The sequence below is a fragment of the Rhamphochromis longiceps genome, linkage group LG6 (genome assembly GCF_057381845.1).
Source record: "Rhamphochromis longiceps isolate RC_006_pf linkage group LG6, R_longiceps_female_GT1.1, whole genome shotgun sequence".
NCBI lineage: Eukaryota > Metazoa > Chordata > Actinopteri > Cichliformes > Cichlidae > Rhamphochromis > Rhamphochromis longiceps.
This window is the reverse complement of record NC_140562.1, coordinates 23,993,796-24,007,487: the sequence shown is the minus strand read 5'-3', so window position 1 is coordinate 24,007,487 and position 13,692 is coordinate 23,993,796. Positions and strand designations below refer to the sequence as shown.

Below are 13,692 nucleotides of genomic sequence, written 5' to 3'. Positions count from 1 at the left end.
ATAAAATATGCAATATTACTGATATTTTTTTCTTATTTTATAATAATAATTTAAAAAAATTATCCATTTATGACAACTTTATTTGAATTCAAGGTTTGGATTCCACTTCTGTAATGATGTAGTCCTTCCAGTTTCCTCACAGTCTCCAACCTCCATCGATGATGTGCTCTGTCCCAGTCACATAGGCTGACTGTGGAGGGCCCAGACAGTTTAAAACCACTGGTAAATTACTTTACTGACAAAAATATCTACAGCTTTCTCTAGGTATGTGTATTCCTATGATACCTACACTCTATTCATACTATTATTATACCTCCTGAATTACATCTGTGCAAGCACTCACCTCATCTGAGGCCAGGTATACGCACAGGTGTGCAACCTCTTCGGCTGTGCACAGCCTGCCAGTTTTCTGTCTTGCCATAAAGTCTTTATAAGCCTGTAAATGAGTTATAATTGGATCATTCATTATCTTCATCATCCAGTCATCATTATTTAACATTGTGTAAATAAAGATAACATATGACACATAGTATATGAATCACGCAGGCATTACTGTCAGGTTGGCGAAAATGTACATCAAAGCCTGCAATACCTGTTCTGGGTCGGGCTGAGCCTGGATCCTACCCCTCAGTGATGGAGTATCAACAGTCCCTACAGAAATAGAAAGAGAGCAAGCCTAATGAAATGTTTATCAAAAGACAAGAGTTAGTTAAGAAATTATGGTCTTTGGCTAAATGAACATTTTTCTATTAATAAGTATCAAATACGATTGGGTTGGACTTGGATGTGATGTATATAAATAATCAAAATAAAAGTATACACAGCATCTTTTTAGACTGGCTCTTAAGCCAGTGTGCCCTAACATGAAACAACCTTCAGCTAAAACACCCCATCAATTTAGTTTAATTTCAAGGACGTTTACAGTATACTTTGAGTATCACTGAGGAAGACTAAAAACACATGGTGATATGGTGATTTGTTGCACTGTGTTCTAACCTTACCAGGACAAACACAGTTACAGCGAATGCCTTGCTCAATGAAATCCGCAGCTATGGACTTGGTGAGCCCAATCACTGCAGCCTTGGAGGTACTATAGACACACCGCTTAACAACGCCTGTGTTGAGGAAACACATCTGTCACTCACACACAGCCATACGCAGGCAAAGCATTTATCTGAGATAAGAGGATTGCAAAGACTGGCCAAACTTCAAAGACATCGTGTCCCTTTAAGTAGGAATAGTTCTACAAGCAACTGCAATAAAAAAAAAAAAAAGATCTGAGGAAGATCGTTTACCTTTTATGCTTGATGCAACAGATGCCATGTTAATAATGTTTCCCGCCTTCTTTGCCAACATCTAGAATGACAAATGGCATATTAACAGAATTGTTTTTGTTGAATCCAGATTAAAACTACACAAACAAAGCAATAAAAAGTGCTGAGATCTGCGCTAAAGGTACAGTTTGGCAGTTTGGTTAGTTTGCAGCTAAAGCAGGATTAGTAGCTGAGCAGTCCTCACCCATCATGTCATGGGTTCACAGTGGTACAGTTAATGCAGCTAATCCAACAACGGATGAGAACAAAATTAAAGGCATATGTCACACTATTATCAGTAGCACCTATTACATTCACGGGATAAATGGTGTTAAGAGTTTGGTGAAGTGGCCAAAAGTCACCTTAGGCAAGAAAGCCTTGCTCATCAGGTACATGCTCCGCACATTGACATTCATTGTGAAGTCCCAGTCATCCTCTTCACAATCCAAGATGGTGCCATGATGCACAAATCTGTGTACGAGCACAGACATTTAGTGGAAAAATAGCCTCATCTAATAACTTTAGACAGCATTAATATGACAATTTGGACAAACAGTGAGACACAAGTGACAATATCTGTACCTAATAACTTAATCAAAACCAGAGTGGTAAACTACTGCCATTTCAAGATAAAACTCAAAGGTGATAATGTAGAAGAAACCTGTTAATAAAATTGAGAAAAGGGGAGAGGGGGTTATGTATGTATGTTATGGGGTTTTGGAAATGTAATTAAGTAGTAAGCAGGAGACAGATGGGTGAATTAGAAAAGTGTAACTTCAATTTTATCTTTTTTTCTCCTTTTGCGGTCACCACAGCAGATCATCCAACTGACATCACATCTTATTCCTAGCTTCCACCTATGTCACACCAACACTGCATGTCCTCCTTGACTTCATCCGAGAACCTCATCTGTGTCTTTTTTCCTCCTTGCTGGCAACATCCTCTGTCCACTGTCCCTCCTCTGCACATCTCCAAACCATCTCAGCCTAGACTTTCTAACTCTGTCTCCAAACCGTTCGACCTGAGCTGTCCCTCTGATGTACTCAGTTCTAATATTACCCATCCTGTTCACTCAAAAATCTGAGCATCTTTATTACCATCTTTTGAACCTTTTCTTTCACTCTTGTTGCTATCCTTCTGTCACAAATTATCCCTGACACTTGTCTCCAGCCACTCCATGCTCCTGCAATCTCTTCTTCACCTCTCTTGTGCACTGTCCATTGGTTTTGATGGTTGAACGCAGGTATTTAAACTGATCTACCTTCACTACCTTCACTTGCATGTTCACCTTTCGACCTGTGTCCATCTAATTCACATGTATTCTGTCTTTAAATAATCATAGTGCACAGTATCTCCTGTCTGACCTCATCTGTCATCCTGTCCATCACCACTGCAAACAAGAAGGGGCTCAGAGCTGATCCCTAATGTAATCCCACCCTTACCCTGAACCCATCTGTCACTCCTACTGCACACCTTACCGCTGTCTTGCTGTCCTCTTACATGTCCTGCACCACCCTCACATACTTCTCTGTCTCTCCTGACTTCCTCATGGTTAAAAAGAATAACTTAACGTTTATTTGAAACTACAAGTAAAATGCACAGTGACTGCTGATTTAGGAATTCTGGTTTTGACATATTTTTTTCAGTTTTCTACTTTAATCTGTTGTCAACAATAACTCACATGAATTTACTTCCAAAAATGGTGCAAATTACAGCTTTATTTGTTTTACTTGATGTGGAACTTCTAAATACCATACATTTTGTTTTTCCAAGAATTATGTAAGGTTTTTGTTTCTTCAGTAAATCAGAGAAATAAAAACTAATTTAAAAAGTACCCAGCAACGTTGAACAGAACATCTACATGGTCATGTTCCTTGGCCAGGGCTTCTACTTGGTCCTTCTTGGTCACGTCCACCACTTTGGTCCTGATCCCTGACACCGAAAACAAAAACAAGGACAGTTTAGATTATACTTGCACTGCTTTTGTCTTCATAACAGCTGGCTTTATTTTAGTGCATGAAATAATTCAAGGTATAGCAGCTTCATTTATCAATCATTTTCACAGTTACACAGCAAAACAATGGTCCTGGCTGCTATCTTCTTCAACATACATCTTTTCCTACTGACCGCTCAATGGCTCTGCAGAAAGCCAGTTAAGAGGGTGAAGTGCTCAGGCGTGATATCAGAAGAAGAATGTTGCTCATGTCCTATTTATTCAAACTCATTTACTGCAGAGACCAGAATAAATAGAGATATGGTTCTCTTCTCACAGTCTTGAAGAAAAGACAATTAAAACCCATATAAAGCCTTTTACAACTAATATATGATATGCACACCAGAAATGAGATAATCTGTTTTTTTTTTTCTTTTTAAAATTACCACAGTGCAATTTCAATTTCTCTAATAGAGATACGTTAAATGGCTCTTGTAGAAAAAACAACTTCACTCTGGGGAAAGCATAGGTGTTATGCATTTATACTAATTAGCTGCTTTGGCCAAAATGAGAGAAATTAGTAGAATGCATGCATTGCTTCTTCCACTTATCTGGTGCCGGTAACCTAAGCAGAGAACCTAGGTCCTAGGCTTTATAGGCTAAAACCTCCTCTCAGTCAGACAATCCCAGAAAACCTCCCTCACGGTGCACCCAGGAGGCATCCTTGTCAGATACCCGAACCATCTCAACTGGCTCCTTTCGATGTGGAGGAACCACGGTTTTAATCTAAGCCCCTCTTGAATAACTGAACTTCCCACCCTATCTCTAAGTACAAGCTATTTCAAAGTAATCAAAATTTTAAAACTTTGCATCAATTAATTAAGTTGTGAAAGAACTTGAATGAAGGGATAGGAGTAAACTGGCATCCCTTTTGCAATGCCTCAAATAGCCAGAAGATGGCAGTCATAGATCAGCAGAGATGAAACTTGCCTTGAATACCATCCAGCTCCTTCAGCTTTTCTCCATTTATGTCTGTGGCTGTGACCTGAGCTCCCTCCTTAGCAAATGCCTACAGTTTAAAAAAAATAATCAGTGTTCAGTTCCAAGTGGTTCCTCAATGTTCTACATGCTGTGCTATAAAATTTAAGGAAAAATTTGCAATTATGATGATTGGTTATGACACAAAACCGAAAAGGACACCGAGCCACAGACACAACTGAGCAGGAATCTAAATTGCTGTACGAATGGACGAGGGCACTCCAACTACAGGGAATAATTCAGATCATCAATACCAATCAATATCTCATTATCAAGCATCTGAAAGCAGACTGTCAATATCCATCCACAGTTCCACAACTCTTCTGAAATCCATTCAACTTCCCATCAATAAGGCAGGTTTTTAAAGTGCAAATGGATTTGCTCAAAAGACCCCTTATAACATTTGCATCTTTTAACTTTTAGGTTGAATTCCTCCAATAAAAACCCAGTTCACTGTAATACAAGGCACCTTTGCACACTTTAAGATCACTTGGAGGGAACAGATGTAGCGATGGTCCAATCCAGTGTGTGAGATTTTCAAGTGTGTTGTTATCTCTTTGGCAAGAATATCCCTAAAGGACGGTCCTGAACCTTTGCCTCCATTAACTCAGGAATCACTATTACAGCAGTCATTTACAGGACATTAGGTGACATGCTTAAGTGTTTCTATACATAAGGAAGTTGGAAGAAACATGTTTTAAATTACATTAAGAAAAATTACATCACGGGACTTCTTAAAATCTTTAACTCTAAGCAGTATATCCTATATTAGTTAATCTATATTTAATACTTATCAAAATGTAAAGAGCACTGAATAAGTGCAATATTTAACTACTAAATAAACATTTTCTGCTGTGATTTAGAAGCCACTAAATCAGTGAGATGTTAAGAAGAAGATATGAAATGTTTTTACCATTGCTGCAGCACGTCCAATCCCCTGAGCAGCAGCGGACAGAACAATCACTTTCCCATCCAGGCGACCCATAGTTTACCTTTCACTGCTGCTGTGAACAAAACAAACAAAAGATTGGAGAATAACAGCACATTTATTTAGATAAATGCTTTCAGTCTTAATTTAAAAAGGTATATCAAGCATGTTTTTTACACAAATGTACAAATTTCTATACTTTAATTCGTGGTTTTCAGCAGTCCAGACATGCAAAGACATACATTCACTGCTAATCTCTGAAAAGTGTGGTGCAATTCGTAATTTGGTTATATAACTGTGCAATCATTGACCATTGGCAAAATGGTCTTTCGGTAAACTGCAGCATTTGATGGCCTACAGCTAAGAGAGAACTCTTAAGTGACCCCACAAAACCACTTGAATTCATTAGAAGCTTGCTGTAGTGTTAGGTTTAGCGCATTCAGTCACTAATAGTGACAAAGTCAGGCATTATAAATATTAATGTAAATTTTATTACTTGGCTCAAAATGATTGTAGCTTATGGTAAAAAGGCCCTATTAACAAATGTGCTTTATCAGTGAGTCTGTCTTCCGCTTCCAGTACCAGCTTAAATTCAGTTCACAGAGTGCTGGTCCTTATTTACAATAATGTCACCCAATTCACCGGACAATTACATCCACGCTCTTTGGTTCTGTCCACCAGTTCAGAAGTTTTGGCGCGAGATATGTGAAGACTTATCAAAGTACCTGAAATATAACATTCCAACTTCCCCCTTAGTGTGTTTGTTGGGCAGCTTAGATAATGTCACTTCAGAAAAGAATATAGCCCATATGGTTTTCACTGCCCTATGCATAGCCAAGAAAACTGTCCTCATGAACTGGAAAAATAAAAATAATCTTAATTCTAACCAATATAGAAATTATCTATTAGATTACATTAGTCTTGATACAGCCTCTGCCACCACATCAGATCAATTGCTCTGGGCTCCTTTGATCAGCTCCATCACCTAGTGGGGGTGGAGGGTCATAGTTTGGTCCCGCCTTCACTGTTGTGATTGGTGTGGGGGTAGGGACAGGCTTAGGGCGTCGGGGGGTTCCCCGGAGGCATCTTCCTTGGGGGGCTCAACCCGGGGTAGCGGTCATGTCCAGTTAGGGGCTCTGTTGGCTCTCAGGTGACTGTTTCCTCGTGGCTGCGTGCAGCAAGGCTAGGGGAGGGTCTGTGCTGACGGACGTGGGTTACTGACCTGGTAGCCTGGCTGCCCCTGGGTGGGTCCGGGATGGGCGTGAGGTTCTGGGGGCGCTCAGTCTCTGGGCTGGGGCCCTGGCCGGGCCTCGGGGGCTTGGGTCCTGGTTGGTGTGTTGCCGGGGTTGTGGGCGGGTGCGTGCATGGGGGCCCAGCCCTGGCGCAGGGTGCCGCTGGTGCGTCGAGCCACCTGGGGGGCTCTTCAACTGGTGGGGGAGATTGTCACACCTTGCAGGAGCTTTCCTCTCTTCAGGAACTCTCTCTGCAGGAGGGGGAGATACAGGAGAGGTGGAGGAAGATCTCAGCCTGGGCGTCTATTGTCTTATGTAGTCTGGAAGATGAGTGGATGGTGGGGTGGGTGCAGTTTTTTCTGTGGTGGGGTTGTGTGGACTGTCCCGGGCTCTGTGGGGCCGGGAGGCGCTGCTGCACTGGGCCCCGGTCCGGATGGGCCTGGGCCCCCTTTCCCTGGCGGGTCGTGGAGTATGGGGGTGCCTACTGGGGTCAGCGGGGGAGCTGGCCCCAGGGAGGGGTCACTTGGCCCTCCCTTCTTTCCCTCCCCATCTCCAGCTGCCTCCCTCTTCCCGCTCCACCACAACCACCCACACATGCAGGGCCTTGGAGTAGGGGTGTGTCACCAGGGTGCAGAGGAGGCTACCCCCCTGTCCCCTTCTGGCTGCCTCTGCCTCAATTTTATCCCACAACTTAGACATTCACATTACTCACACTCTCATTACACATACATATAGGATCTTGGGGGTGGGCACGATACACGGAATCCAAAGTACCATCAGGGTGTACACCTCACCCCTGGCGTCGTTGCCCACCTCTCAATTTTAAATACACGTAGACATTGAGGGCTAGCAGGAGGGACTATGCGCTTACCTGCTGCTCTCTGGCAGGTAGCTCCATGCCCTCCTGGGTTTTAAATGCACCTTAGAACACACATGCATCAACACTACAATGAGCGGGTGGAGGGAGGTTTGGAGTCTTCTCTCACCCCCATTCTCTGCGGCCTGCTGGAGCGGGGGGGCTAGGAGGAGGAGTTGGCCGTCCGACTGCGGTCTGGAGTGTGGGGCCTCCCTGCTGCTGCGGAGTCGGGGCGGTCTGCCTCTCCCCACCGCGGGGAAAAGGGTAACACCACCTGGGTCTGGGTGCAGTTCCCCCCTCCAGGGGCAAGGGTACCTAGACCCGGTTCGTAGAGTACCTTTGGGGAGTGTGATCGTGTGTACAGCGTCTCTTTATGTCTGTCTCCACGTTGGTTGAGTGTGGAGTAAGTGTATATGAGAGCATGAGGGTGGGAATGGATGTTTGTATCTGTGTGTGCCTGTATGCCTGTCTCTATATGTCAGGTTCGGTATCAGACGCCACCTCTCTGGGGACATCTCAGGCCCTCCAAGGTTTGGAGGCCTATCTCCCCCCACCACCACTTCCCCTGCCAGTGGCGGACTCCCTCAGACATCGGTGCGTTGGAGGTTCTTTGTGTCCGGGGATGGGCGTCCAGGTACACACCGGCTCACTCCTTGGCGGCCGCTTATCGGTAGGGATGGGTATCGTTTAGGTTTTATCCGATACCGGTGCCAAATCGGTACTTTTGAAACGGTGCCGGTGCTCAAACGGTGCTCAAACCGGTGCTTAAAGAATGGAGAACACAAAATTGGTCCAAAAACCTCTCATGTTCAGCTGTTTTTTGTAAAAAGATAACAATGTTAGCCTTTTCTGCAGCTATGGGGCATATATGGTATCACTCATGGCTGGAAGCAGTGCTTAAACAATGGAAAAAACACAAACTTTGTCCAAAAACCTCTCATGTTTAACTGTTTTCCACTTTTTCTTTGGTCATTTTAGCCTTTTTGGCCAGGGTGAAGGGAGTATCTGCCATCAAACAAGAAGACAGCCGCATGTAGCTATGATGATGTTTGCTAGTTCACCTTACATGCATTAATGTAATAACGTGGTTAGCCTACTCAACGTAAATTACACTCGAACAACATGAAGCTACGCACGCAGAAAAGAACGGCTGCTGCTGCATCATCATCCATCATCATTTCTGCTACACTGGCAGGGCTAGGGGCCAGGACTCTCCTCTTCGTGTTTTTGGGGGATGTTGCATAACAGCCAACCCACCCGCAGTAGATGCGCTCGGTGTGAGGTCTCACAGCAAGCTATCAAATACGGCGCATTTCTGGGCTTTTAAAAAAAACGCTATGCATCGCCAGGTGTTTCATCGGATTCGAGGTGTTACTTCCTTTGACAGTATCACAGTATCAGCTTAAAGCACTTGTTGCAGGCTGCTGAGTTTGCATATTTTGCTGTGAAGTACAGCCAGACTTTTGACCGCTTTGCCTTGGACATTTTTAATCTGTAGCTCTGCTCTAAAAGAACGTACGTACCTGGACCCGCCTACTATTCTCGGAAACGTAAAATGATTGGCTAGAAGTGTATCACAGCTCAGGAAAAAAAGCACCGAAATAAAGCACCGGAATGTGCGCTGCTTTTCGGTCTGGTTACTACCGTTTATGTCAGAACCGGTCCCATCCCTACTTATCGGGGCCTGGAGCCTGGGGCTCGCTCGGGCCACTTCGGAGGTGGGGTGCCCCCGGCCTCTCGGCCTGGGGCTCGGTCACTCAGGCACAGCTGGCTGCCAGCGGAGCTCACGAGCGCGTCACTGCAACTCCCCCTGGCATCTGCTCCGCGACTGCTGAGTGAGCCCTCATCTGGGACTCTCCTCAGCTCTTCTGGGACAGTGGCGCGGCTGCCCCTCTGTTGGTCTTCCTTGGTCTCTTGTGTTCTGGGGGCCTCTGGATGTCTGGAGTTTTGATCTCCTCCATACCTGCTTCATGCGCTGGAGGACAGGGCTGTGGCCCCCCCACACCCTTTAGCAGATCATTACATGAAGGAACCTTTTAAAAAAACAAGCGTGTCCATGCTCACAGGTGTACACACGGGTGATCACACCCACAAACTACACCCTTTTTGGCTCCTACCTCAAAGCACACTGTGTTCTGTTGATGTTATGTGCTGCACAATAATGTTTAATATTTAGTATTTACTGTCATATTCCCATTTATCATTGTGATGTTGTTTATTCTATTACTCTTGTTCTCTTCTGCTTGTTTTCTTTTTTCTTTCTCAACAGGTGATCCAGGTGATCGATAGATGCATTTTTTTTTCCTGCCCATTCTGTTGGTTTTTGTTTTTTGCCCTTCTCCCCCGTCCCTCTTCTCAGCTGTTTCTCTTTCCCTCTTTCTTTCTCCCCTTCTTTCCTCCAGTCAAGTCTGTCCCGTATTCAGCAAGTGAAAATAAAATAAACAATAAAAGGTGAATCAAATGGACCATTATGGCAAGGCTGGGATGGTCAATTTGGTAAAGTAAATCCGTTGGGCATCTTTCTTTGCCTTTAGGCAATAATTCTGATGGCAAAAGAGCCAAACAGGACAGGCAAAAAGACAAAAAAAAAAAAAAAAAAAAAAAAAAATACAATAATGTCACCCAACAAATCAGACAAGATCAGTACCATGAAACTTGTAGTGAAAGTTAGTAATTAGACCAAATATGACGTGACACAGCCCAGAAATAATGCAATATGGCAGTTTCTCAGTCAAGGACTTAAAGATATAGAATAACATACAGGAATCACATCTGTCTATACAAAGTTCAGAGCACAAAAGTTCTTCTTATCATTTCATCAATATTACCAACATGAAGATGATATATTTATGAAGATTATTGTGGGCTCTTTTACGTTAGAATATAAAGCACCACAAAGCAACTGTTGCTGTGATTTTGCTCTATATAATTTAAATTTAATTCACTTGAGTTGTAAAGCATAACTATCTATATTTTATAACTCTCATCTTACTGAACATGTGTACTTACTTACCTCTGAATCTAGAGAACCATTAAACAGACCCCCATTGGGTCCTACCCTCTAAGAATAAGGTGTTTATGAGAGAGTATATGTATATGTAATAGTATAATAAATTGCTTGTTCTTTATAATTGTGACTCCCAAGAAAATTGTCTGAATAGAGTTCAGGTCGTCCTGACTCGGGAAGGCCTGGTTTGAAAATGTTATCTGACCCTATCTCAACCTTGAGCACAGTACTGCATGTCCCTCAATTAAGTTCAAGTTCAAATTTTATTCGCCACTTGCAGTGGCAGGTTGCCCTGCAGTGGAATGAACCCGCCCCCGACCTTACACACACAACACAGACATCACATGGGGATACAAGTCAGAGAACGGTTGCATTGCAGAAAAACCACTGAAATGTACACTACAATGGGAAAGTACAAGAGGAAAAAAGAGACCTCTACTCATGCTGGGCTATAGGAGGACAGCATGAGAACAGGAAACAAAAAAACTCCTCTGCACAGAAAGCACATAAATGTCCACAGTACAACATTATAGAGCATGTGACCAGCAACAGGGTTGGGTAGGGGATGAGGAGTAATCCCAGGCAACACAGCAGCCTTCCTGCCACTGCGCCAACTCTCCAGCCCGGGCCCAGACCCGCCTCGTATTCCCAGGAGGCAACAAGCATCGAAGGCTTTGGAAGGGGAGGCGGGCTAGTATACTGACACATGGTTTTTGTCACCCTTAAGAACGGCAACGTGCGCCAAAAGTGACGTCACAACTCTTGGTACCAGTTCCACTCTTTACTTTTGTTTCAACTTTTCGTGCAGGCCTTGTTTTTTGTAACCTGGCGTGCACAAGATGGTCATTGTTGAATACACAAGTTTGCAAGAAGTTCAGAGCTCAGAGATGCCCAGGGTTTACACAGAGCTTAACAACTTGAAAATATTAAACTGTTCTGAGGAAAACTCTGCAATAGCTGTGTTTACTGTTTGGACTTCTCCTTTTGTATTAACAAAAGGAGAACAATAATATAAAATAATCCTCAATAGCAACATCTATAGTTCAAAAGCAGACATTGGTGAGTCCGGTAAACGGGCTCTTGTGAGGTTGCAGTTCATACAAAACACAACCAAAACCTGGCCAAAAACAAGGCTTAAGGTTCTATAGAAGCTGCCAGAACAACTATGCAGTCCTGGTCTGACAAACTAAACCTGACAGCCAGACCTGGTTGTTTGCCTCAATTATGGAGGCCACGAACTATCCCGAAGCCTGGGCATGTACACTTGTCCTCCAGATTTATAATTCAGGCCTGCAGAAGCCAAATTCTGCAGCAGGCCCTGAAAAGTAAGCCAACAAGAGGGAATTGATGCACACCAGTCTTGTGGCCAAGGATTAAGCATTGTAGGCCCCGCAGAGCTAATTAACAGTTCCTACAGTGCCTGTAAGGATGGATCCAATCCTAGTTAGCACTTGCCAAAGAATTCTTCATTTATATTTAATTCATAAAGACATGGCACTCCTTCTCTTGTGAGTGGTAACAGTCGATGCTGGGGCCTAACAGTTCTGGAGACTCCTACGTTTTATCAATTTTTCCAGGAGAAGTTTAAAATTTTTGAAAATACTGGGTTTATTACTGAGCTAATACCATTGCCACAGGCAAATGAGGTGTATACCTTTTCAAATGTCCATGGCCTTGGTGAAGCTATAGAACAAAAACACTTCACACCACTCTGGTACCTCCAGGAAAAAAAAAAAAAACTTTTTTCTTTTAAATAACCACAAAATGGCACACCATACCATGTGGGCTGCTGGGCACTGGTGGACTGACCTGTCATAGGGCCAGTTTAGCATTTGAATGAAGATTTCAACCATTCAGTGCAGGATTTCCACATTTTGCACTTCTGCATTGTCTTAAAGCAAACTGTAAAACTTTAACTTACCTATCAGTCTGCTGTTGCTCATTAAGTATTAACTCGTGTGTAAATCCTCACATGAGATAATGAAACACAATGTGACTCAAATGAGAAATGACATTTTAAGCTTCACTGCTTACTGCTTGTGCCTGTTCTCAGTTCATTAGTCTTAGAAACAGTGCAGATTTTCAGTTACTGTGGCCATCTCAGACAAAGAAGAAAAAGTGGCACCAGTACAACTATGGTGAATTTGCAGTGTATCTAAGGATGTGCAGACAGGGATTACTAGAAACCATAATTTCCATAATTCCGTTGTACATGTACAATGGCAATTAAGAGCTATTCTATTCTATTTGATTTTAAACTGAGATAACATTAAGAAAAGATACAAAGGTGAGTGGTATTGCTAGAATCTCCTGTCTTCTAAGTAGATTTGGATGGTTTAAAAAAACCCTCTAAATACAGTCCAGAAAATGTAACAATTCAAAGTAGCATTGGACTGTAATCGCTTTTCAAACACGTTAACCTGTAACTGCAGAAATGTCATTGATTCCTATTGTTGCATAACAGATTTTTTTCAAACGTGTGTAACCTACAAAAACTTTACTTGCATCAGCTGCTCAAGCGCGATCAACCACACAGTAATGACTTTAACTGATGAGCATGTGCAGATGCTTTCTGTAGGTTGGACTGTTAGCTAACGTAAAGATTTTAGAAACTCACCCCTCTGCTCAGCTCCGACTTCGACAAGACGCACTCAACGTCAGAGTTCAGCGAGGCTGGACACGTGACACGCAGCTAGAACTCCTGTTGGTTCGAGACCAGGAAGTTCACACGAAGGGGCAGGGTGCAATTTGAGAAGACTAGAAAGCAAGGGAGCACACCAACAAGGCTTTCTACTTTCAGACGTTTTTTTTCACCCTTTAAAAAAATTAAAGACATTAAGCTTTGTACGAACTTTTTAAATTGTTAAAATAAGTTCTCTTTTGAGTGTCCTGTATAAGAAAGTACATTTGATACAAATATTTTATTTGTAAGGACCAAGAAAAAAACAATATAAGAAAGAATTTTTCAATTATTCATTTTGAGAGTAAATATGAAATTTCACAACAAAAGTTGAAATAAATAGTATGTAATGCATAATGCACATGACTCACATACTCCTTAAGGTGAAATTATATTTTGAGTTTAATCTTAAAATAGTATTTCAAGTTTATTGTCAAAGTGAACAATAATAATAATAATTAAAAAAAAGATCACTCTAAACCGTCTTTTTTCTTAATCTAGCCCTTATACTCTGTTATTGTTATTATGAGTTGGAAAATTTCACTGTCTTTGTAAATCATCTTGACTTGTAATTGGAAGGACTTTGGAAGGAAAATGACCTTTGCCCCTCCTTTGTCAGGTCTTTTCAGTGTTTATTGTTAATGGTTAAAGAGCTTAAAAGTAGGATAAATCTGTTGGCATTTTAAGAATGTCAAGATTGTAATT

General features: G+C 42.5%; 1 protein-coding gene across 2 annotated transcripts; it reads right to left on the bottom strand.

Moving 5' to 3' along the window:
* Nucleotides 1-22: 22 nt before the first annotated feature.
* On the bottom strand, nucleotides 23-12,987 carry bdh2 (3-hydroxybutyrate dehydrogenase, type 2). 2 transcript variants are annotated; one of them, XM_085409833.1, is made up of 10 exons: nucleotides 12,925-12,987; nucleotides 5,198-5,285; nucleotides 4,237-4,315; nucleotides 3,149-3,245; nucleotides 1,676-1,784; nucleotides 1,296-1,356; nucleotides 1,002-1,115; nucleotides 593-651; nucleotides 344-436; nucleotides 23-190 (listed from the first exon to the last, which is right to left on the bottom strand). In XM_085409833.1, the coding sequence occupies exons 2-10, from the start codon at nucleotides 5,267-5,269 to the stop codon at nucleotides 137-139; spliced, it is 738 nt and encodes a 245-aa protein (XP_085265959.1). In that variant the 5' UTR covers nucleotides 5,270-5,285; nucleotides 12,925-12,987; the 3' UTR covers nucleotides 23-136. The 2 variants fall into 2 exon arrangements, with proteins under 2 accessions (XP_085265959.1, XP_085265960.1); XM_085409834.1 differs by having other exon boundaries at nucleotides 5,198-5,288; nucleotides 12,925-12,975.
* Nucleotides 12,988-13,692: the final 705 nt, after the last annotated feature.